The 26,601-nt window shown below is 41.4% G+C and overlaps 1 protein-coding gene across 2 annotated transcripts in view; it reads right to left on the reverse strand.

The window, feature by feature from the left end:
• LOC115210263 (ER degradation-enhancing alpha-mannosidase-like protein 3) overlaps positions 1-26,601 on the reverse strand; it is a 413,751-nt gene that overhangs the window by 225,347 nt on the left and 161,803 nt on the right. For both annotated transcript variants that reach the window (XM_036501986.1, XM_029779124.2), the window contains exons 7-8: positions 19,873-20,001; positions 19,508-19,613 (exon numbers count right to left, since the gene is read on the reverse strand). In XM_036501986.1, the coding sequence (XP_036357879.1) occupies positions 19,508-19,613; positions 19,873-20,001 (235 nt within the window). The remainder of the gene's footprint in view (positions 1-19,507; positions 19,614-19,872; positions 20,002-26,601) is intronic.

Raw genomic sequence — 26,601 nt, forward strand, 5'->3', positions numbered from 1 at the left:
TACACCAGTCATTGGGTATGACTCCTTCGTGTATCAACTGATTAACTATACGGGTGACTAGGCTATAGCCGACACTACCAGATATTTTGAGCATCTCTGCACTGATACCTGATGGGCCTGGGGCTTTCCCTGTCTTCATGCTTCTAATTGCCTTAACTACCAAGGAACTGTCAACTCGGATAGCCTGTCCCTCTGTTGGGTCAACATTCGGCAGACTCTCTTTATCCCAATGATTTTCTTTATTCAGCAACCTTTCATAGTGGCGTCTCCAAGCCTCTCTCTTTGCATCCTCATTTAGCGCAAGTGAACCATCATCCATGCGAACACACTTCTCTCCTACCACATCACAATTCTCTCTCACAGACTGTCTTGCAACGCGAAACACCTCCAGTCTTTGGTCCTCACGGCGCAGAACATTGGCAAATTTTTTCTTATCTGCTTCCCCTCTGGCTAGATAGACCTGTCTCCTAGCTTCCCTTTTGGCAGTCTGATACAATTCCCTGCTACCACCATTTTTCCAGTCCTTCCAAGTCTGTCTCTTTTCTCTAATAGCCCTCTCTACAACACTGTTCCACCACCAGGTTACCTTGGGACAAGAGGGGACTTTGCACCAGCCACAGATCTGGTCAGTGGCTCTCAGCAGGTTGTCCCTTAGAAACGTCCAGTTGCCTTCTACCCCATGTGATACTCTATTCCCTTCTACTTCGTCGAAGGCTTCAAGTAACATGTCCCTAAATCTCTGTCCATTCGCAGGATCTTTAAGCTTCCAGATCCTTCTTCTCCATGTTGGTCGTCTTCTGGTTGTCCTCCTAGTCCTGATCCTACAGTCACTAACTACCAGTCTATGTTGTGGGTTACATTCTTCGCCTGGGAAGGTTTTGGCATTTATAAGCAGCCATCTCTCCCTTTGCCTGGCAAGGATGTAGTCAATTTGGCTGGTATGTTGGCCCGATCGGTAGGTGACTAGGTGGCTGGTAGGTTTCCTGAAGTTAGTGTTGCAAATCATAAGATTATTTGCATGGTAGAACTCCTGCAGCCTAGTTCCCTCCTCGTTGCGGGAACCATAGCCATAGCCTCCATGTACGCCATGGAAGCCCCCAGCATGTCGTCCAACGTGACCATTGAAGTCACCAGCCACAAAGAGAAGGTCTCTGTCGTTCGTCAATGAGGTAGTCTGCAGTAGAGTGTCATAGAATCGGTCTTTCTGTCCATCGGGTAGCCCCGACTGAGGAGCATAGGCCGATATAATGGTTGCTAAACTATGATGAAGCACTAATCTAATCTTAAGGATTCTGTCACATACTCTGATTACCTCAATTACTTTATCTACCCATTCCTCAGCGATAAGTATACCCACGCCACCAACCCCGTCAGTGTTCCCTGCCCAGAAAATCTTGTACTGCGTTCCATTCAAGCATCTCGACTATCTCGCCAGACCTACCTTTCAGTGTGCCAACGTTGAGGGTGCCAACCTGAGGGTGTGGGAGCTATGGGCCCTAGAGACCCTGGGACGGTGGACAGTAGCTTCATGTACCTGAAAAGAAAGCTCGCATTTGGCAGAATTCATGTGCAAATAATAGAGTAGCCTTCAGTACAACCTGCATAAAACTAGCCTTTCATATTTTGCACTGTATGAACATTACCTTACATAGGTCGAGACTAGGGGTAGGGATGGTGAAAGAGCATTTGCAGTCTTCATCGGAAGCAACCCTGGATGGCAAAGAATAGGAACTTTCGGCATGTGTGGAAGGGGTGGGAGGGTGGGTGCACCATAAACTAGGAAGAGGTTCTGTTAATCGTGTGAGCAAGAAAGTAGGTTTGAAAAATCTGAGAAAATGAGATTTTTAGGGGGAAAGATAAGTGGCTATGAACTGGGAGACAAGACTAAACGAAAAACATATTTGAGCTAAACAGAGTAATGAGAGAATACTGAAAGAAAGAAAGAAAGAATAATATAATGAGAGAGTACTGAAAGAACAATATAATGAGAGAGTAATCGAAGAATAATGATGATACGTGCAAAGAGGAAGCGAGGCTGAAAGAAGGATTTCTTAACTTTAACCGTTCATAATCTGTGCATATTTCTTCTTTAGATATTTGGAAGCGAGTGGGGTTAACGATAATGCGATCGCTCATTTATATATGGCAATTGTGGTTATGGAAAGGGGGGGGGCATAGAGAAACATAGGGAGAGAGATAGGGTTAGTTAGAGAGGGGGGGGCGAGAGGTGGTCGAGGAACACGTGGGAGGAAGCGGTGTGAGGAACTTTGACTAGCATAGTTGAAAGGGGACGGCAGTGATGATAATAATTATTATTTGATAACTAATATAGACTTGGGGCAAAAAAGGTAAAATCTGAGTTCGTCAGGCAATCTAACTAGTCCATAAACTAGGAAGGGGTTCTGTTAATCGTGTGAGCAAGAAAGTAGGTTTGAAAAATCTGAGAAAATGAGATTTTTAGGGGGAAAGATAAGTGGCTATGAACCGGGAGACAAGACTAAACGAAAAGCATATTTGAGCTAGACAGAGTAATGAGAGAATACTGAAAGAAAGAAAGAATAATATAATGAGATATATATATATATATAGGAATATATATATACATCATCATCATCGTTTAGCATCCGTTTTCCATGCTAGCATGGGTTGGACGGTTCTACTGGGGTCTGTGAAGCCAGAAGGCTTCATCAGGCCCAGTCAAATCTGGCAGTGTTTCTACGGCTGGATGCCCTTCCTAACGCCAACCACTCCGTGAGTGTAGTGGGTGCTTTTTATGTGCCACCCGCACAGGTGCCAGACAGAGCTGGCAAATGGCCACGAACGGATGGTGCTTTTTATGTGCCACCGGCACATATATATATATATATGTAAATATATATGTATATATGATTGATTTTGATTTTGATTTTTCCAGTTTCAGCTTATGAGCTGTGGCCATGCTGGGGCACCGCCATTTATATATATATATATATATATATATATATTTATATATATATAGGAATATATATATATAGGTATATATATATATAAACATATATATATATATATAAGTATCTGGCCAGATAACCGAAGAGATGACGTTGTGGATTCCCACTTCGGCATCTGAAACTCAGAGTTTTATCTTGACTATCGAGTAATGTAACATATTATTTTATATATATATATATATATATATATATATACATATATATATAAACATATTAATTATAATAAAGGGTTAATTGCAACAAGTTGCTCAAAACCACATGATCTATTTGGCTGCTATATATATAAACATATACATATACTAGCTTAAGGTGACCCGCTCTACATGCGGGTAAGAGTGTGGTTGTTACTTTCTGTTGCTTCCATTCTGTTTTTTATCACCACATTCTCCCTCTTTGTTTCTCTCTCCTTTCTCTCTCACTTTCCCACTCTTACTCTTCCTTTCTCTCAGACTCTCCCTCGCTTTCTCTTACTCTCTATCTTTCTCTATCTACCTCTCTCCCATTTATAAACAACAAAAGATCTTGAGTAAGTTGAGAAATAAAATATTTTGAAAGATCAATCATAACTGTCAGGCAGTGACAACGGAAAGGTCTGCTTCAAGGCAGACAGCAAAACACTAACATTTAAAAGGGACAGACGAAATTGCGAGCTGAATAAAAGTTTAAAAAATATTGGAAACCAAAGTTTGAGGTGATAGAATCTGAGGATAGTAGAGTCACCATGGCTGGCATTTCTTAATGACGGACAGCAACGTAGTGGCAGTTTAACGGCTGGTGTAAAATTTTGAACTTGATGTAAAAGAAAATTCCTAAACACTAAGCTTTGAAGTGATTCTTTCTCACGACAGTAGACTCACCATGGCAAGCATTCAAAACTTCTTCATCATGGACGGCAACACATTGACGATTTAAAGGCTGGTGCAAATTTTTTAGCTTCATGTAATAGAGAATTCCTAAATACCTGCTCCTGTAAATTTTAATCCCCTTCAAGCCCCATTTAGACCCCTTTTCACATTTTGGTTAATATAACCCGATTTCATTCGGGTCTACTCAGGCCACATTTTATAAGATGAGGAATTTTGTCCTAGAGGTCACGCCTTTCATTTGAGGGAAAAATTAGTTGTCATGCAAACTCGCCAGCTCTTTTAACGTAGGTGTGCATATTTTCAGCTCAACCGACCACATAATGCACACATTATATATATATATGTGTGTGTGTGTGTGTGTACGCATTATATATACAAATGTATACAAATTATATATATATATAAATTAAATTAGAGTCAAAACCACTATTAGGCAAATCAAACAGTGAAAAACATAAACCAAAACATAAAAATAAAAATATAATATACAAAATAGATAAAATATAAAATTTAAAAATTTAAGTTATTTAAATTTAAAATTAAAATTATTAATTTATATTTATAATTTTTTAAAAAATATATATAACTATCAAAAAGTATTAAAAAGTTTAATATACATAAATACAGATATATACACTTTGTATATATACATTATATATACATATTTATATATAGAACACACACATATATAAATTAACCCAATAAATATCTGATTCATAATATTTGTTCTCATGATTGTGTGGTGGTGGTAGTGATGATGATAATTCTCTCTATGAATGCAGACAGACGTAGAGAGAGAGAGTGTGTGAAAGCGCTGTCGAAGGCGGGGAGGGGGGAGATATAGGACGCTGTGAAACAACATTATAAAGAGAAAGTGAAGGGGAAGTAGACGCTGCGAAACAAAGTTATAGATAGAATGTGAATGGAAGGGAGGAAAGAGAGTGAGTGATGGAGGAAGACAGATACATAAAAGAATGAGAGTAGACTTGTCAAAGTACGTTTTTGGCCCTAGCAACGACACCTTTTAAGATAGGGATTTCTCATTTTACATGTCCCTGTAAATTTTAGAGTCAATCCGACGGGATCTAGTGGCCTTTAACCCGTTCTCCATGCCAAAACCAGACAAACAAACAAACCTTTTGCATTTCAGAATTATAATATAGAGATAAGTATACATATAAACATATATATATATATATATATATATATATATATATATAGGTATATATATTTTATGGAGATGTACTTGCTTAGCAAGTGATTTGATCTGAGATCGTGTGCTGGAATGAAAACAATTGCAGCGTAGAAGGTGTTTGTAAGCCATTTAAGAAACACACAAAAGCTGTTCAATTCACTTCAACATTTAAGTTTCATTTGTCAAAATTTTCGTCGCTATTAGACCGCGACCTGTTCATTGACAAAAATCCGGGCAGCATATATACATGTATATATATGTATACTTATATATATATAAGTATATATATGTGTGTACATATATATATATATATATCATCATCATCATCGTTTAACGTCCGCTTTCCATGCTAGCATGGGTTGGACGGTTCAACTGGGGTCTGGCAAGCCCGAAGGCTGCACCAGGCCAGTCAGATCTGGCAGTGTTTCTACAGCTGGATGCCCTTCCTAATGCCAACCACTCCGAGAGTGTAGTGGGTGATTTTAGGTGCCACCGACACAGGTGCCAGACGAGGCTGGCAGACGGCCATGCTCGGATGGTGTTTTTTATGTGCCACCGACACAGGTGCCAGACGAGGCTGGCAGACGGCCACGCTCGGATGGTGTTTTTTATGTGCCACCGACACAGGTGCCAGACGAGGCTGGCAGACGGCCTCGCTTGGATGGTGTTTTCTTATGTGTCACCGGCACAGGTGCCAGACGGGGCTGGCGAACGGCCTCGCTCGGATGGTGTTTGTTACGTGCCCTCAGCACGGAGGCCAGTCGATGCGGTACTGGCTACGGTCACGTTGAGATGGTTTTCTTATGTGCCACCGGCACTGGTACCATAAAGGATACAAATAGGATACAAATTCCATTGATGTACATCAGGTAGGGGCCACGGGTTATGGCTTCACTAGTCTTGCCGGGACTTCTCACGCACAGCATACTTCCATAGGTCTCGGTCTCTAGTCATTTCCATGGTGAGACCTAACGTCCGAAGGTCGTGCTTCACCACCTCGTCCCAGGTTTTCCTGGGTCTACCTCTTCCACGGGTTCCCTCAACTGCTAGGGATTGGCACTTTCTCACACACCTATCTTCATCCATTCTCGCCACATGACCATACCAGCGCAATCGTCTCTCTTGCACACCACAACTAATGCTTCTTAGGTACAACATTTCTCTCAAGGTACTAACGCTCTGTCGAGTAAGTACACTGACATTACACATCCATCGGAGCATACTGGCTTCATTCCTCACGAGCTTACGCATGTCCTCAGCAGTCACGGCCCATGTTTCACTGCCATGTAGCATAGCTGTTCGTACACATGCATCATACAGTCTGCCTTTTACTCTGAGCGAGAGGCCTTTAGTCACCAGCAGAGGTAAGAGCTCCCTAAACTTTGCCCAGGCTATTCTTATTCTAGCAGTTACACTTTCAGCGCACCCACCCCCACTACTGACTTGGTCACCTAGATATCGGAAGCTATCAACTACTTCTAGTTTTTCCCCCCGGAAAGTGACGGAAGTTGTTTTCTGCAGATTTTCGGAGGTCAATGCTCCCGAGCATCTGCCACATACAAAAACTATCTTCCCAGTTAGCCTACCTTTGACATTGCTGCACCTCTTATGTGTCCATAGCTTACACTGGGTACATCTTATAGAGTTTCTACCTACACCTTTTCTACAGATCGAGCAGGGCCATCTTCCTGAGGATATTTGTGGATTGTCTACCTTTCTACTTATTAGTACTTTGGTTTTAGCTAGGTTGACTCTAAGGCCCCTCGATTCTAAACCCTCCTTCCACACCTGGAACTTCTGCTCCAGTTCTGATAGTGACTCAGCAATTAGAGAAAGGTCATCAGCATAGAGGAGCTCCCAGGGGCAGCATGTCTTGAATTCCTCCACAATTGCCTGGAGGACTATGATAAATAGGAGGGGGCTGAGTACTGAACCCTGGTGGATCCCCACCTCTACCCGGAATTCTTCTGTGTACATGTTGCCAACCCTAACCTTACTTACGGCATCTCTGTACATGGCTTGCACAGCCCTCACCAGCCATTCATCTATCCCTAGTTTCCTCATTGACCACCAGATGAGGGATCGGGGGACCCTATCAAAGGCTTTCTCCATGTCAACGAAAGCCAGGTACAGGGGCTTATCTTTGGCTAGGTATTTCTCCTGCAGTTGCCTTACCAGGAATATAGCATCAGTGGTGCTTTTCCCTGGCACGAACCCAAACTGCATCTCATCTAAACTAACTCTCTCTAATTAATTGGGCTATGACCCTCTCCGTAACCTTCATTACCTGATCCAACAGCTTGATACCTCTGTAATTATTTGTATCCAGGGCATCACCTTTACCTTTGTAGCAGTTGACTATTATGCTGCTACACCAGTCATTGGGTATGACTCCTTCGTGTATCACCTGGTTGACTATACGGGTGACTAGGTTATAGCCGACACTGCCAGATATTTTGAGCATCTCTGCAGTAATTCCTGATGGGCCTGGGGCTTTCCCTGTCTTCATGCTTCTAATTGCCTTAGCTACCACGGAACTATCAACTCGGATAGCTGATCCCTCTGTTGGGTCAACATTTGGCAGACTCTCTTTATCCCATTCATTTTCTTTATTCAGCAACCGTTCATAGTGGCATCTCCAAACCTCTCTCTTTGCATCCTCATTTAGCGCAAGTGAACCATCATTCATGCGAACACACTTCTCTCCTACCACATCACGATTCTCTCTCACACACTGTCTTGCAACACGAAATACCTCAAGTCTTTCATCCTCACGGCTCAGAACATTGGCAAATTTTTTCTTATCCGCTTCCCCTCTGGCGAGATAAACCTGTCTCCTAGCTTCCCTTCTGGCTGTCTGATACAATTCCCTGCTACCACCGTTCTTCCAGTCCTTCCAAGCCTGTCTCTTTTGTCTAATAGCCCTGTCAACCACAGTGTTCCACCACCATGTTACTCTGGGTCGAGATGGTACTTTGCTCCATCCACAGATCTGGTCAGTGGCTGTCAGCAGATTGTCCCGTAGGAATCTCCAGTTGTCTTCCACATTAAGTGAAGCTATATCCCCTTCTATTTCGTCAAAGGCCTCGAGTAGTATGTCTCTAAATCTCTGTCCATTTGCAGGATCTTTAAGCTTCCAGACCCTTCTCCTCCAAGCTGGTCTTCTTCTGGGCAACCATTTAGCTCTGATCCTGAAGTCGCTAACCACTAATCTATGTTGGGGAGTACATTCTTCGCCTGGAAAGGTTTTGGCATTTATAATCAGCCCTCTTTCCCTTTTTCTGGCAAGGATGTAGTCAATCTGGCTGGTGTGTCTGCCAGAACGGTAGGTGACTAGGTGAGAGGTGGGTTTCCTGAAGTTGGTATTGCAGACCATAAGGTCATTTGCATCGCAGAACTCCAGCAGCCTGGTTCCCTCCTCATTACGAGAGCCAAAACCGTAGCCTCCATGGACGCCATGGAAGCCCCCGACATGTCGTCCAACATGTCCATTGAAATCACCTGCCACGAAGAGAAGGTCACTGTCATTTGTCAATGAGGTAGTCCGCAATAGGGTGTCATAGAATTGGTCTTTTTGTCCTTCCGGTAGCCCTGGTTGAGGGGCATATGCCGAGATGATTGTAGCTGTCCTATGGTGAAGGACTAATCTAATTTTAATTACTCTGTCACTTACTCTGACTACCTCGATTACCTTACCTATATAGGTATATATATGTGGTATATATATATATATATATATAGGTATAGAACAGGCAAAGAATACAGGTACAAGATTTTCTGGGAAGGGAACACTGATTGGGTCAGGGGTGTGGGTATACTTCTTGTGGAGAAATGGGTGGATAAGGTAATTGAGGTAGTCAGAGTACGCGACAGAATACTTAAGATTAGATTAGTGCTTCATCGTGGGTTAGCAACCATTATCTCAGCCTATGCCCCTCAGCCGGAGCTACCCAATGGACAGAAAGACCGATTCTATGACACCCTCTTGCAGACTACTGCATTGACAAATGACAGGGACCTTCTCTTTGTGGCTGGTGACTTCAATGGACATGTTGGACAACATATCGGGGGTTTCCATGGCATAGATGGAGGCTATGGTTTTGGTTCCTGCAATGAGGAGGAAACCAGGCTGCTGGAGTTAGGCGATGCAAATGTTTGTAAGAAACCTACCAGTCACCTAGTCACCTACTGTTCTGGCAGACACACTAGCCAAATTGACTACATCCTCACCAGAAAAAAGGGAAAGATGGCTGCTTATAAATGCCAAAACCTTCCCAGGTGAAGAATGTACGCCACAACATAGACTGGTAGTTAGTGACTTCATGATCATGGCTAAGTGGATGCCCAGAAAACAACCAGCATGGTGGAGAAGGGTCTGGAAGCTTAAAGATCCTGCGAATGGACAGAGATTTAGAGAAGAAATAGAAGAGGATCTAGCTTCACATGATGTAGAAGACAACTCATGGTTTCTACGGGACAACCTGCTGAGGGCCACTGACCAAATCTGTGGATGGTGCAAAGTCCCCTCTCGACCCAAAATAACGTGGTGGTGGTGGTGGAACAGTGTTCTTGACAGGGCTATTAGAGAAAGGAAACAAGCTTGGAAGGACTGGAAGAATAGTGATAGCAGGAAATTGTATCAGACTGCCAGAAGAGAAGCTAGGAGACAGGTTTATTTAGCCAAAGGTTGAAGCAGATAAGAAAAAATTTGCCAATGTTCTGTGCCGTGAAGACCAAAGACTTGAGGTATTTTGTGTTGCAAGACAGTGTGTGAGAGAGAATTGTGATGTTGTAGGAGAAAAATGTGTCCGCATGGATGATGGTTCATTTGCACTAAACGAGGCTGCAAAGAGAGAGGTTTGGAGACGCCACTATGAAAGGTTACTCAATAAAGAGAGAGGGACCAGCTATCCAAGTTGACAGTACCTTGGTAGATAAAGTAACTAAGAGTATGAAGACAGGGAAATCCCCTGGCCCATCAGGAATTACTGCAGAGATGCTCAAAATATCTGGCAGTGTTGGCTATAGCTTAGTCACCTATATAGTTAACAAGGTGAAACACAGGGAAAAACACAGCTGATGCTATATTTCTGGTAAGACAGCTGCAGGAGAAATACCTAGCCAAAGATAAACCTTTGTACCTGGCTTTCATTGACATGGAGAAAGCCTTTGACAGGGTCCCCCAATCTCTTATCTGGTGGTCTATGAGGAAACTAGGGATAGATGAATGGTTAGTGAGGGCTGTGCAAGCCATGTACAGGGACGCTGTCAGTAAGGTGAGGGTTGGCAACGTGAAGTGAAGAATTCCGGGTAGAGGTAGGGATCCACCAAGGTTCAGTCCTCAGCCCTCTCCTATTTATCACAGTCCTCCAGGCAATAAGAAAGGAATTCATGACAGGATGCTCCTCTATGCTGATGACCTTGCTCTAATTGCTGAGTCACTATGAGAACTAGAGGAGAAGTTTCAAGTGTGGAAACAAGGATTAGAATCGAAGGGCCTCGCTAAAACCGAAGTCTTAATAAGTAGGAAGATAGGCAAACCCCAAATCCCTTCAGGTAGATGGCCCTGCTCGATCTGTAGAAAAGGCGTAGGTAGAAACTCTATAAGATGTACCCAGTGTAATCTATGGACACATAAGAGGTGCAGCAATATCAAAGGAAGGCTAACTGGGCAGATAGTTTTTGTATGTGGCAGATGCTCAGGAGCAATAAACACTGAAAATGTGCAGAGAACAACTTCCACCACATTCCAGGAAGAAAAACTAGAAGTAGTTGATAGCTTCCATTACCTAGGTGACCGAGTCAGTAGCAGAGGAGGGTGCGCTGAAAGTGTAGCTGCTAGAAAAAGAATAGCCTGGGCAAAGTTCAGAGAGCTCTTACCTCTGCTGGTGATAAAAGGGCATCTCGCTCAGAGTAAAATGTAGACTGTATGACGGTTGTGTACAAACAGCCATGCTACATGGCAGTGAAACATGGGCCGTGACTGCTTAGGACATGCGTAACCTTGCAAGGAATGAGGCCAGTATGATCTGATGGATGTGTAATGTCAGTGTGCATACTCGACAGAGCGTAAGTACCTTGAGAGAAAAGTTGGACCTAAGAAGCATCAGATGTAGTGTGCAAGAAAGACGACTGCGCTGATATGGTCATGTGGCGAGAATGGATGAGAAAAGCTGTGTGAAAAAGTGTCACACCCTGGCGATTGAGGGAACCTGTGGAAGAGGTAGACCCAGGAATCCTGGGATGAGGTGGTGAAGCACGACCTTTGAACATTAGGCCTAACCAAGGCAATGACTAGTTGCCGAGACCTTTGGAAATATGTTGTGCTTGAGAAGACCTGGCAAGCCAAGTGAGACCATAACCTTGTGGATTATGCCAGGGGTGTAACCAACCCACTTATGCGTACCTTTCCTTCATTGGACACTAAACTCTGCTTGCAAAGACCTGTTGAGCCAAGTGAAACCGAAATAAAATTCGATGACTGGCATCCGTGCTAGTGGAGCTCTAAGAGCACCATCGAAGTGTGATCATTGCCATAGCAGCTAACTGGCTTCCATGTTAGTGGCACATAAAAAGCACCATTCTAGCGTGATCGTTACCAGCATCGCCCTACTGGCACATTCAAGCGAGGTTGTTGCTAGTGCTGCTGGACTGGCTCCTGTGCAGGTGACACATAAAAAACACCATGTGAGTGTTGTCGTTGCCAGAACCACCCGACTGGCCCTCGTGCCGGTGGCACGTAAAAGCACCCACTACACTCTTGGAGTGGTTGGCATTAGGAAGGGCATCCAGCTGTAGAAACTCTGCTAGATCAGATTGAAGCCTGGTGCAGCCATCTGGTTTACCAGTCCTCAGTCAAATTGTCCAACCCATGCTAGCATGGAAAGCAAACGTTAAACGATGATGATGATGAGACTCAAATATTTGTATATACATACACATACACAAAATGTTGATAACATATGCACACATAACTGTCTTTTTTTCACTCCATTATACCTTTCTACTAATTTAAATATCCATTCATTACCAAATATTTACTGTTACGTTTTTAAAAACTCAACCAATAAGATTAAAGGCTTATTCATTATACAACAAACAAAATTATATTAAATAGAACACAACTATGATCTATAATCCAGTATTCATAACTGTCTGATGAACAGGAACTGTGAATATTTTGCAGCTATTATAATAAAGTATAAATATATGTGTGTGTGTGCATATATATATATAAGCATGTATGTACATATGTATAAATTTATCCATATATGTGTGTGTGTGTGTATTTATATTGTATATTGTATCAAATATACTTGTATATATCTATATAGACCTATCTGTGTGTGTACATGTACTTGAATGTTTCTTAATATGTGTAGCTTTCTGTATATGTATACACATATGGACTTGCATTCTTATGCTTATGCTAATGTATCTCTGAATGTATGTAGGTATTAATGTGTATGCATATATGTATTTGCATCTATATATATATATATATATATATATATGTACCTATGTGTTATTTTATTTCAATAATATAAAGTATGTTATACATGTATACTGGCATGCTTTATATATGATATTGTCTATGTTTGTCTGTCTGTCTGTCTGTAAGGTATGTATACGCACGTGTGTGTGTATGTACTCGTCTATGTATATTGGTACAAGTAAGTGTATATGTGCGTGTGTATGTTGCTTTAACTATATATAGCTATATGTGCTTTTATATGTACATGTACATATACATGAATGCATAGGTGTGTGTATATATATATATATATAAGAGTGTTTGTAATTATGATCAAGATCAGGCTGTTCAATATCCTGTTAAATTTCTGAACACACTTAAATCCACTGGGATGTCACCACATAACTTGACACTAAAGTTGGATGCTCCCATTATGTTGTGTAGGCAACTTGATCCACTTCACCTGTGTAATGGAACTTGCTTAATTGTTACTTCCATGAAGCCCCATGTCCTACAAGCAGCAATCATAATAGGTGTCACAAAGAAGAAAATTTCTTTATTCCATAATTTCCTCTCATACCTACAGATGTACCATTCGAATTTAAGAGGCTTCAGTTTCCAGTCAAAGAAAGTTTTGGTATTTCAATTAACAAATCTCAGGGTCAATCTCTTGAGGTACTTTGACTTAATCTCTCTACTACATGTTTCTCCTATGGCTAACTCTATGTTGCATGTTCACAAGCTGGAAGCAGCAACAAATTATTCATTTAGACACCAACAAAAAATCACACAATGAATATTGTTTATTCTCAGTTGCTTCAAGATTTTCAGATTTTCATTACAATTTTAAAAATAAAATATAGATATTTTGAAATAATTATGGAAAAAAAAATCTTCATATTTATTGTTTACTAATCTGAATAAGAACAGTAATAACCTGGGGAGCTAGTTGTCCAATAGACTTTGATACAGTGAAACAAGAAGAAAGTTGGAATATTTTTTATTATATCATTTTAATCTGTAGCTAGTTTATAGATATCATTATTTAGGTAGCTACATGTGTCTACAATACTTGGAATTCTTTGTGCCCACACCATGCTTGTTTATTACCAACCCTCCAACTTAAATTTCAGTCACTGTGTGAATTAAATTAATTTCTTCATTTATCTGTCCGCCCATCTATCCATCGATCCATCTATCTATCTGACCTAGTTAAGAAGCAATTAGAAGCGGCATCGAATTCGACATTTTGGCAGCGAAGTTGGCCCTCAGCCAACTCTTCAATGCCAAACATGAAGGATGTGTTGTCAGAGCTAGGATGTGTGCTCTAAGAAATCAAGGGGTTGGAGCTGTGCGAGAGGCCTGGGTAGCAGAGGCATAACATGGCAACAAAGCCACCATTCAGTCTCTGGTAGATGAACAGGGGCGTGAATTACTCGAGCCAAGTAAAACGTGTGAGGCCTTTCAACAGCATTTTGCGCGACTGTTCGGGACAAGTGGCAGGCGAGAATGCAGGGTGGACTTCAGAGCCTACCTACACAGCCTGCCACGACTCTCGACAAAAGGGGCAGGGCACTGCGAAGGTGCCATCACGGTGGTAGAAGTGCCAGATGTGAAGGAAGTATGCTCGAGAGCCAAATCGCCGAGTTTGGATGGTCTACCCTATGAGCTTTATACCCTATGCCAGACTTGTTCGGAGACGTCTTGGCAGCAGTGTACTGCAACTAGCAGCAAAATGGGAGCATCCCCGGTTTTGTGAGCTGAGAAGCTGTAACACTGCTGAAGAAAGATCCAAACAAGGGGGATGTAATAGATAACTTTAGGCCCATTACTCTGCTTAATGCAGACTTGAAAATTTTGGCCAAGGTGTTAGCCAAGAGGTTGGCGCTTGTCATTGAGAAACTGGTCGACAAGGCACAAACGTGTACCATGCCGGGCCGGAGCATCCATGACAACCTCCATCTGATGTGTGACATCATAGACAGGGTAGTTAAGGAACCTGGCATTGATGGGGCCCAGATCAATTTGGATCAATTGAAAGCTTTCGATAGGGTAGACCATCGACACTTGGAGGCTGTCCTCATAGCGGCCGGCTTTGGTCCCGTCTTCCGCGGCTGGATAGCTGCTCTGTACAGAGGCATCTGTTTGGTAATTTGCATAAATGGACATCCATCGAGACCTTTCGACATTGCATGTTCGGTCCGTCAGGGATACCCCTCTTGTTGCTTCTATACATATTGACTCTCGAGCCACTACTGCGGAAGCTGGCGACCCTGAGGGGCATTCTGCGAGAATTGGGATGTGGGACGAGCATGTCTGCATACGTGGATGACATCACTCTCATAGTGTCTAGCCAAAAGCTGGTCGGCGAGACACTGAGAGACTACGAAGTCGTAACAAGAGCAAAAATCAACCGGGAAAAGTCAGTGGGCTTGAGGGTCAGCACCTGGAGAAGCAAGTCCATGCCGTCCACCAGCGCCTCCATCGTGGAACGCTGGACCGACGGTCTGGTCAAGTTGCTTGGGGTCTGGTTTGGTCTGTACCTCCAAATGGAGAACTGGGACAAGATAACGGGTAGGGTGGTCACTCTAGCCTGGCAATAGACCAAGAGGAAACTGTCCCTAAAAGGTCGGGAGGAGGTGGCAAACACGTACATCGCATCTGTCATCTACTACCACCTGACCACCCTACCACCTTGTGATCTACTACCACCTTGTCCCGACCCTACCATCACCAAAATAGAACACATTCTCTTCCACTTTGTGGAAAGGATGTGTTCCAATGGTCAGGTGATTTATTTGCTGTCAACACCCGTTAAAAGAAGGGCTGGGCATGCCGTGGTTGATGATGTACAGACATGCACTGAGACTGTGACATCTCCGGCTCTACGTAGATGACGGTGAACAGGTGTGGTCACCGTTTGTGAGGCACGCTTTCCTGCAGCTCGTCTCCATGACCGAACTGCAGTCGTGGATTAAAAAGAGGCCGAAGAAGGGCAAATGGCACAGCAAGTGTCGCGTTGCTCTCAAGCAACTATACTGTCCCAGGTCATCCTTGAGTGACTTCAACACAACCAAAGCATTCTATAGGGGATTAGTGGAGGAGAGGTACGACGACGATCTCAGAGCGAACCTGGGCATCGACAGGGAATACCTGACCCGCCTGTTCAAGACGACTTTTGGGCTGGGACCTATGGACAACTTCCAGATTTCCCTGGCCTGGCAGTGCTATCGAGAAGCGCTACCCATTCGGGATAAGCTTTACAGATATGGCTTGAGAAACACGGGGCCGACCTGTCCGAGATGCGGTCAAAGTGACGAAACTGTCCTGCACACACTTGTACAGTGTCTAACCATTTCCGACCAGTGGGTCTATGTCAAACGACTGCTATTGCGTGTGGGACGAGTCGGTCTATCAAATGAGTTTATTGTGAATATTGTGAATATTGTCGCGCCTCCTTCCTTGAAACGATAAGGAAAAGCCATTTTCATCGTACTTGTGGCTATGGCGAAAAAATGTGTATGGTGGACGCGTCTGAAAGGTCTAGAGACAAACACTTTCCTCTCTGGTCAATCTCTCATCAACTTCTTCAAGTATCACTTGAAGAGGAAGGTGAGAGTAGAGAGGAAAATTTTGTCTAGTGAATGCTTCAAAAAGGGGATGGATGAATGTAGCAAGGATGGCACATGTGAATGACAGAGCCAGCTTGAGCATAATCCTATGAACAAAAAGAAAAACAAAAGGAAAAAAGAGACCCACTTAGTGTAATGTGTTTTCGCTTTGCATGACACTATTGCTCAAGGTTCCCGTGGTCTTTTCCGTAGGCTTTTCTATCCACGGACAAACTTAATCTGTTTTCCTTTTTTACATTGACATTTCTGTGATACACGATCCCTATTCATCGGCCCCACCTTTTTTCATGATCCCTTTTGATCGGAACCCCCCCCCCTTTTTACAATCCCTTTTGATCAGAATTGCCCCCCTTCCTTTTTTTTCCCCTTCTCTTCTTCCAAAAAGAAAAGCTCAACTTTGTATTTTGTCCCTTCTGTGTCTAGCCTTGCATGGCCAATAAAGAAATCTATCTAGCTATCTATCTATCTATCTATATATATATATATATAGGTGCAGCGTGGGTGTGCAAAAAGCTTGTTTCCCAACCACATGCTTTGGGGTTCAGCCCCATGGTGTGGCACCTTGGGCAAGTGTCTTTTACTATAGCCTTGTGAGTGGATTTGGTAGACGAAAACTGAAATAAGCCCGTCATATATGTGTGTGTGTGTGTGTATTTATCATAAGGCCACACACGGTGTCTACCTGCTAGAAAGAGGAGTTAAGACTCAGTTAAGGCCTGCAAACACCTATATTGTTGTTGTTATTATCAACTACTTATATTTACTGCAGATAATAACAATAATAATATCTATATAAATATTCACTTCTGAATATTTACTCCTTATTGTAAATATATATATATATATATAGGATGAAGTCCCTTTCTCTACAGCAAAGGAATTCATCAGGAAGCGTGAGCAGTATATTTAAAAAAACCGTTACGGTTGCAATATACATCATATAATTAAGGGCTAAAGAGGGTTATTCTAAAGCCAAATACACTGTTTTATCCACTTATAATCCGCTTGTTACAGGAAAATTGAAACTGAAAACGGGCAACTAACCTTTAGAAAATTTAAATTTCGTTATCTCTATATTGAATCAATTTCGGACTTAATCTTATAAAAAAAGATATATTCCTTCTTCAGTAGAACTTTCGATGGGATATAAATAAAATACTCACGTATGATCATGGAAAAAGCATCGAAAGTTCTACTGAAGAAGGAATATATCTTTTTTTATAAGATTAAGTCCGAAATTGATTCAATATAGAGATAACGAAATTTAAATTTTCTAAAGGTTAGTTGCCCGTTTTCAGTTTCAATTTTCCTGTAACAAGCGGATTATAAGTGGATAAAACAGTGTATTTGGCTTTAGAATAACCCTCTTTAGCCCTTAATTATATGATGTATATTGCAACCGTAACGGTTTTTTAAAATATACTGCCCACGCTTCCTGATGAATTCCTTTGCTGTAGAGTAAGGGACTTCATCCTATATTGCTTAGTAGTAAACTCGATGCTTGCTACAGGAGGACTGGTAACCATTACAATTTGTAGCGGCGAAAGGTCTGGACGTTGTTTTCTGAGGCTGACCAAAGAATTTTTATTTTTAGATATAAGTGATGTACTCAAGTGTAGCTATGTTTTTAGCTTGTGCTTTTTCCATGATCATACGTGAGTATTTTATTTATATCCCATTGAAAGTTCTACTGAAGAAGGAATATATCTTTTTTTATAAGATTAAGTCCGAAATTGATTCAATATAGAGATAACGAAATTTAAATTTTCTAAAGGTTAGTTGCCCGTTTTCAGTTTCAATTTTCCTGTAACAAGCGGATTATAAGTGGATAAAACAGTGTATTTGGCTTTAGAATAACCCTCTTTAGCCCTTAATTATATGATATATATATATATTATATATATATATATATATATATATATATATATATATATATAATATATATATATATATATATAAATGTTGAATGGTGGAAATGATGCTCAACACCGCATTGGAGGATATAATTTCTTTATTTGTGAATTGAAGCTATCATTGGTTTCATGTTATTATAATGCTGCATTAGAAAGATCCAACTTCAAGAATAGCATACACTACATTGGATCAAATATAAATAGACCAAGAAGACAGAGGAAAATCTTATGGTTCAACCAACCTTATAACATGAATGTAGCTACTAACATAGCTAGGAAATTCTTAAAACTAATAACAACCACTTGCCACATTCACACAAATACCACAAGATCTTCAACAGAAATACTGTTAAAGTTAGTTATAGTTGCCTCCCCAATATAGTGTTAATAATACTCAATCACAATATACATAAACACACCAGAAACACCCCCAAAAGATAATGCAACTGTAGATCTCCAAGCTGCTGCTCTCTAAACAACAACCGTCTCAAGAATGAACTCATATACAGGGCCAAGATCATGGATCCTAACAGAATAGCAAAGATGTATATTGAAATGATGAGCAACTTGTTCAAGGAAAGGTATACACAGCATCTCGTGTCATTCAGAGACAAAAACAAAAAACATGCAACATCCCTGTCAAATATGATATGGACATTGAAACAAGGTGGAATAAGCAACCCCAAGATAGAATGGAAAGTCATTGCTAAAGCCAAAAAATCAGAGGACGGGGTACCAAATGTGAACTCTGTATTACTAAAAATTTAAACATTATACAATCAACAGATAACATCCTAAACATTTGAAATGAGGCTTTCTCTCCCAAATATTTCAAAGAAGAGCCCCTATACATGAGGGTAACCCTACCAGAATAGCCCCTTTCCTAGATGTGAACACACATAGCACACAAACTTCACACAAAGAAGAAATATGCCCAAATGACGAACTACCTCAGCACAGAAGTATAAGAACACCATGTCTAGAACAAAAATAAAATAATGCAAAAAAACTGATCAGAAAAAATATGCCAAAAAGACAAATTCAAGGGAGACAAATACTCAAAAGATGCCACTTGAGAGTAACATTCAATGATTCATTGTTTTATTTACGCGAATTTATGAGAAACTCCATGAACAAAGTGAGACTGTTTTGCAAAATGGAGGCAAATACCATGTGATCAGCTCGAAAAATTGTTAAGACACTAGGATATTTTCCTACTTTTATTTACATGAAACCAATAGTGTATATATATATATATATAAACTGAAAGAGACAAGAGAAAGGAATGTTTTTTTCTAAAAGGTGTTACTGCAAAATACTGAATATTTTTGCTAAGTAATAAAATTTTTTATATGGGTGTTGCCTCCTTTAATGAGAAGGATTTGGTTAACAGTAATTGTGTTGAAAATAGATACTAAAGTAAATAATTTTAACACTTACCTCTACGAACCCAGTCTCCATTGTGAATATTTATTACAGTGCCAACTAAATCACTGACCCGATGGCGCTGTTGCCAAAGATAATCCATTGCTTTACGTGCTTTCTCCTGCAAAATAGGGGAAACAAAGGACATGGAGAAAAGAGGGAGACATAAAATTTAAAATATTAATAAAGATAAATTTTATAATAAAAATACTGAAGTGAGGAAAAAGGAGGTAGAAAAAGGAGTTTTGAAACAGAAAAATACATGCACACTTAGATAAATAAGTGTTAGTGAAAGGATAGAGAGTAGATATCTTAGTAGAAGCATGCTAAAATTATGGCAAGAAAACAGCTTTTACTCATAAAAATTAAACAGGCAATACCTCAAATACAAAGTCACCAGTCAATCGGCTAAGAGCTGCAAATTCCAGAATCATAGTTCCAGCACAAGCAGTACAAGTATCTTTATGCCTGCTTCTAAGATCAGCATCAATACCATGTAACAAATTTACCTGAAAAAAAAACCATGAGATTGTAATGATTAATAAGATTTAAATACTTTAAATCTCATCACCATATCTTTACAATGAAATGTAAGGAAACATAAATGCAAAAATATAATGCTGTATTAGTAATAGTGGTCTTTGATTACATTAATTACAGGTGAAGCAGGAGATAATCTTACCATGGACACTTTATCTTGGACCTACCACATAAAAGATTCTTGAAATATCTCTGGTGAGGAATGAAATCTGGTTTACAGGGAGACCAAAATTTTCTGTCCATATTGGCGAGAATACAAGTTTGTATATGTATGTCACATTTATAGATAAAATACTTGGATTATGTTGTATTGGCTTCCATCAGCAATAAACTATCTGATTTCCACTTGTACATATTTCAAATTTCTTTTCAGTGAATTTTTGTCTTTGTCCTCCTAGTGCACAATTTCTTTTATTCAACTGGGACTAAACGAGTTGTTCTAGTAACATATAATCATGGTTATATAGTTGCAAAGCAGACAGAGAAGTGTCACCATGTATAAACAAAATTATATAAGATCATGTTTTATATATGCCCAAACACAAACATATACATATGTGCATGAATGCATGGACAGAGAAGGTAGGCATGCCTGTGTGGTTAAGAAGCTGGCAATCCAATCATTTGGTTTCGGATTCAGTCCCACTGGGGCAATAGTAGTGCTCCCTACTATAGCTCCAGAGTCAGCCAAAGCCTTATGAGTTGATTTGGTAGACTGAAATTGAAAGAAGCCTGTGGTATTTGTGTGTGCGTGCATGTGTGTGTGTGTGTGTGCACGCGCATGAGTTTGTTCATGTCAGCTTGTCTTGATAGCACATGATATATGTAAATGATTGTCAGCAGCATACAAGCATACAGCATACCAGTATTCTTCAAGAACATTTGGCTATAGAACATTTGTCTCAATTATCTGTTTGACACATACAAGCAAGTGGACATTAAAACTGATGATAACGTGAGTGCACATGTGTGTACACATACATTCACACACACACATATACACACAGATATATATCACCTCCTCTAATGTCCCCTCTGTTTTGGCAAGGCACTTCAGTCTCTGTCACACTCTAACCTTTCATCCTCTGATTCAAGTTCCCCTCCTCAAAGCCCTGCCCGTCTCATAATTCCTTGTCTTGTGAGTTTCTTGGTTACCCTGCCAGTGCTGGTGCCACATTAAAAAAGAATCCAATCCACATGGTTGACAGCTGTAAAAAGTGATAAAACTAACCTCACCTGTGCTGGTACCACATAAAAAGCACTGAGTCCACTCTGTGGAGTGGTTGGTGTTAGGAAGGGCATCCAACCATAGAATCCCTGCCAAAACAGACACAGTAGCCTAGGGTAGTTTTCCTACCTGGTCAGCATGCATGGAAGATTGACATTCAACGATGATGATGTGCATATATGTATATATTGGGTCATTCCATAAATAATGCGGTTTTTTCAATTGCATGAACTAAAAGTCGGAGAGGAACAGGATAAACTACCTGCATCAACTTGCTATAAAAGCAGGTAGTAATTTTACCTTGTACTTATTCTTAGTGCAAGTTTTGAAGAGTGCAGTTCGAATTTAACAGTTATTTTCTCAAAGCTATAATGGAAGTGACAGAGGAGGATATTCAGCCTATTTTGCTTTATAAATTCAATACAAGCAACAATGCAACAGAAAGTGTGAGGAATATTAATGCAGTATATGGGGATCAGACAATAAGTGTAAGCCAGGGACAACAGTGGTTCCAGAAATTCTGAGCGAGAAACTACAGCCAAGAAGATAAGCCTCATACTGAAAGATCTGTAGAGCTTGATGAGGATATCTTGCAAACACTGGTGGAACAAGATCCCATCATAACTGTTGAGGAACTAGCAGAGAAGCTTGGATTTGGTCATTGAACCATTCATCAACACCTGTGTCATCATCATCATCATCGTTTAACGTCCGCTTACCATGCTAGCATGGGTTGGATGATTTTGACTAAGGGCTGGCGAACCAGATGGCTGCACCAGGCTCCAATCTTTATCTGGCAGAGTTTCTACAGCTGGATGCCCTTCCCAATACCAACCACTCCGAGAGTGTAGTGAGTGCTTTTTACGTGCCACCGGCAAGGGGGCCAGTCAGGCAACTCTAGCAATGACCTCGCTCAAATCTTTTTATACATACCACTGGTACAGGTGCCAGTAGGGCGACGTTGGTAATGATCATGCTCAAATGGTGCCCTTTTATGTGCCAACGGCATGGAAGCCAGTTGGCTGCTCTGGCAACAATCATGCTCGGATGGTGCTCTTGGCCTCCTACAGCCACGGGCACAAGTGCCAGTAAGGTGACGCTAGAACTGATCACACTCGAATGGTGCCTTTTATGTGCCACTGGCACGGAAGTAGGTTAGCCACTCTGTCAACGATCACACTCGTATGGTGCTCTTTGCACACCACTAGCATGGATGTCAGTCATCGACTTTGATTTTGATCTTACTTGCCCCAACAGGTCTTCGCAAGCAGAGTTTAGTGTCCAAAGAAGGAAAAGGTACACATAAGCATGCTGGTTACGCTCCTGGCATAGGCCACAGGTTATGGTCTCATTTGGTTTGCCGGGTCTTCTCAAGCACAACATATTTCCAGAGGTAGGATCTCACTGAACTTTGCCCAAGCTATTATTATTCTAGCAGCTACACTTTCAGTGCACCCTCCTCCGCTACTGACTTGGTCACCTAGGTAACAGAAGCTATCAACTACTTCTAGTTTTTTCTCCCTGGAATGTGGCGGAAGTTGGTCTCTGCGCATTTTCAGTGTTTATTGCTCCCAAGCAAAAACTATCCTCCCAGTTAGCCTTCCTTTCATATTACTGCACCTCTTATGTGTCCATAGCTTACACTGGGTACATCTTATAGAGTTTCTACCTACGCCATCTACCTGAAGGGATTTGTGGTTTGCCTGCCTTCCTACTTATTACGACTTTGGTTTTAGCTACGCTGATTCTAAGGCCCTTCGATTCTAATCCTTGTTTCCACACTTGAAACTTCTCTAGTTCTGATAGTGACTCAGCAATTAGAGCAAGGTCATCAGCATAGAGGTGCTCCCAGGGGCATCCTGTCTTGAATTCCTCCGTTATTGCCTGGAGGACTATGATAAATAGGAGGGGGCTGAGGACTGAGCCTTGGTGGACCCCTACCTCTACCCTGAATTCTTCAGTGTACTCGTTGCCAACCCTCACCTTACTTACAGCATCCCTGTACATGGCTTGCACAGCTCTCACTAACCATTCATCTATCCCTAGTTTCCTCATTGACCACCAGATAAGGGATCGGAGGACCCTGTCAAAGGCTTTCTCCGTGTCAACAAAAGCCAGGTACAGGGGTTTATCTTTGGCTAGGTATTTCTCCTGCAGCTGTCTTACCAGAAATATAGCATCAGTGGTGCTTTTCCCTGGCACAAACCAAAACTGCATCTCATCCAAGCTGACTCTTTTCCTAATCAGTTGGGCTATGACCCTCTCCATAACCTTCATTACCTGATCCAACAGCTTGATACCTCTGTAATTATTTGTATCTAGGGCGTCACCTTTACCTTTGTAGCAGTTGACTATTATGCTGCTACACCAGTCATTGGGTATGACTCCTTTGTGTATCACCTGGTTAACTATACGGGTGACTAGGCTATAGCCAACACTGCCAGATATTTTGAGCATCTCTGCAGTAATTCCTGATGGGCCTGGGGTTTTCCCTGTCTTCATACTTCTAATTGCCTTGTCTACCAAGGTACTGTCAACTCGGATAGCTGGTCCCTCTGTTGGGTCGACATTCGGCAGACTCTCTTTCTCCCATTCATTTTCTTTATTCAGCAACCTTTCATAGTAGCATCTCCTAACCTCTCTCTTTGCATCCTCATTTAGCGCAAATGAACCATCATCCATGCAAACACATTTCTCTCCTATCACATCATGATTCTCTCTCACACACTGTCTTGCAGCATGAAATACTTCAAGTCTTTGGTCCTCATGGTGCAAGAGATTGGCAAATTTTTTCTTACCTGCTTCCCCTCTCGCTAAATGAACCTGCCTCCTAGCTTCCCTTCTGGCAGTCTGATACAATTCCCTGCTACCACTGTTCTTCCAAGCCTGTTTCTTTTGTCTAATAGCCCTGTCAACAACATTGTTCCACCACCACCACGTTATTTTGGGTCGAGAGGGGACTTTGCACCATCCACAGATCTGGTCGGTGGCCTTTAGCAGGTTGTCCTGTAGGAACTTCCAGTTGTCTTCTATACCATGTGAACCTATATCCCCTACTATTTCGTCAAAGGCTTTGAGTAATATGTCTCTAAATCTCTGTTCATTTGCAGGATCTTTTAAGTCTCCTGACCCTTCTTTTCCTTGCTAGTCGTCTTCTGGGCATCCATTTAGCCCTGATCCAGAAGTCAGTAACTACCAGCCTATGTTGTGGGGTACATTCTTCGCCTGGGAAGGTTTTGGCATTTATAAGCAGCCATCTTTCCCTTTTTCTTGTGAGGATGTAGTCAATTTGGCTAGTGTGTCTGCCAGAGTGGCAGGTGACTAGGTGGCTGGCAGGTTTTCTGAAGTTAGTATTGCAAACCATAAGATCATTTGCATTACAGAACTCCAGCAGCCTGGTTCCCTCTTCATTGCAAGAGTTAAAACCGTAGCCTCCATGTATACCATGGAAGCCCCCAACATGTTGTCCAACATGTCCATTGAAGTCACCAGCCACAAAGAGAAGGTCCCTGTCATTCATCAACACAGTAGTCTGCAAGAGGGTGTCATAGAATTGGTCTTTCTGTCCATCAGGTAGCCCTGGCTGAGGGGCACAGGCTGAGATAATGGTTGCAAACCCATGATGGAGCACAAATCTAATCTTAAGTATTCTGTCGCATACTCTGACTACCTCAATTACCTTATCTACCCATTTCTCCGCAAGAAGTATACCCATACCCCAACACCGTCAGTGTTCCCTTCCCAGAAAATCTTGTACCTGTGTTCTTTGCCTGTGAGGAACCTAGCAGAACCTCCTCTCCACCTTAGTTCTTGGATGCAGCACATATCTACACATTTCTGTTCAAGCATCTCAACAATCTCACCAGACCTACCTTTCAGTATGCTGATGTTGAGAGTGCCAACACTGATGGTGTGGGAGGTATGGGCCCTAGAAACCCTGGGACGGGGGACAGTCGCGTCATGTACCTGAAAAGAGAGCTCACATTTGGCAGAATTCATAAGTCTTAAGTTGAACCTGCATACACTAAACTATCATATTTTGCACTGTATGATCACTACCTTATATAGTATGGGGTTGGAGACAACCAAAGGATGACAAAATAGGGACTTCTGGCACAGGTGGAGGGTGTGGGAGGGCGGGTGAACCGCGAACTGGCAAACATGCGCGAGCGCTGGGAATTAAAAGAGAGACAGACAGGGTGAAGGCCAATAGATAGATAGGCACATAGCGAGCCAGTGGAGGTGGGGTCATGACACGAGGGAGGAATGGTTCCGGGATTTGGAGAAAGACAAAATTAGAGACGAATGACTGTGTGATAAGCTTTCAAAGATGAGTGAAAGAATATGTTGCAGATTAAGGAAATGTGTGAACTAAGGTTATCTCAGACATCAACAAGTAAGACGAAAATATAGAACTGAAATGTGTGAGCTAAAGTTATCTGAGACATCAACAGTAAGCCATCGGAAAAGTAAAAAAATTGGGTTCCTCACAAACTTTCTGAGTCTAATTGCATGCAGAAAGTAAATGTGTGCTCTTCTTTGCTGCCACATCTCACAAATGAACCTCTTTTGGACCAAATAGTGTAGTTTCCTAGTGGTGCTCCCTATGTAGGACACTTCACATTGATTGCAGATTACCTCATATACTACATAGGCCCTTGAGCATGCTTTTATATTCTGAATAAATTATTTGTATTATTCAACACAAAAATTTTGGCTTTTAAGGTTTTTCCATGAAATGTAATGTCACTTATCAATTTGCCCTTCAAATGTAATTTTTTTCTTAAAACACTATGTGTAATTTTCAAAGTTTATTTTAATCTAGGGCTCCTGAACAGTTGCAGGAAATTCTGAAGCCATCTGGAGGCCATGGTTGATGCTAACGGCAATTTTATTGAATAAATTAACTCTTTAGTATTTCAAGATATGTTTACATAATTTTGGTAAGTTATATTTGTTAATTTGAAATGTCAGTGTTATTTTCATCTTTGCGTGATTTAGACGACAGTTTATTCACCACACCTAGTATATATACATGTATGTGGTAATAAATGCTTCTAGTTACACTCCACCTTCTATATCAATCTTTTAAAATATACCTTGTGTGCCCCTCGGAATTCTGCACACAGATCTAATGATGAATGCACAGTATCGCTGACGACATCTGGAAGCCCTAAGTGATGAATGTGCTCTGCAAGCACACTACCTGGGACTTACCCTGGAACATAGTTGGGACACTGCATAATGCTTACTTTCTAAACCTTAATTCTTTAATTCTAATTTTGACACACACACACACACACACACATATATGTATACACACACACAGATCTCCATAATG

The sequence above is a fragment of the Octopus sinensis genome, linkage group LG1 (assembly GCF_006345805.1).
Source record: "Octopus sinensis linkage group LG1, ASM634580v1, whole genome shotgun sequence".
NCBI classification, from domain to species: Eukaryota; Metazoa; Mollusca; class Cephalopoda; order Octopoda; family Octopodidae; genus Octopus; species Octopus sinensis.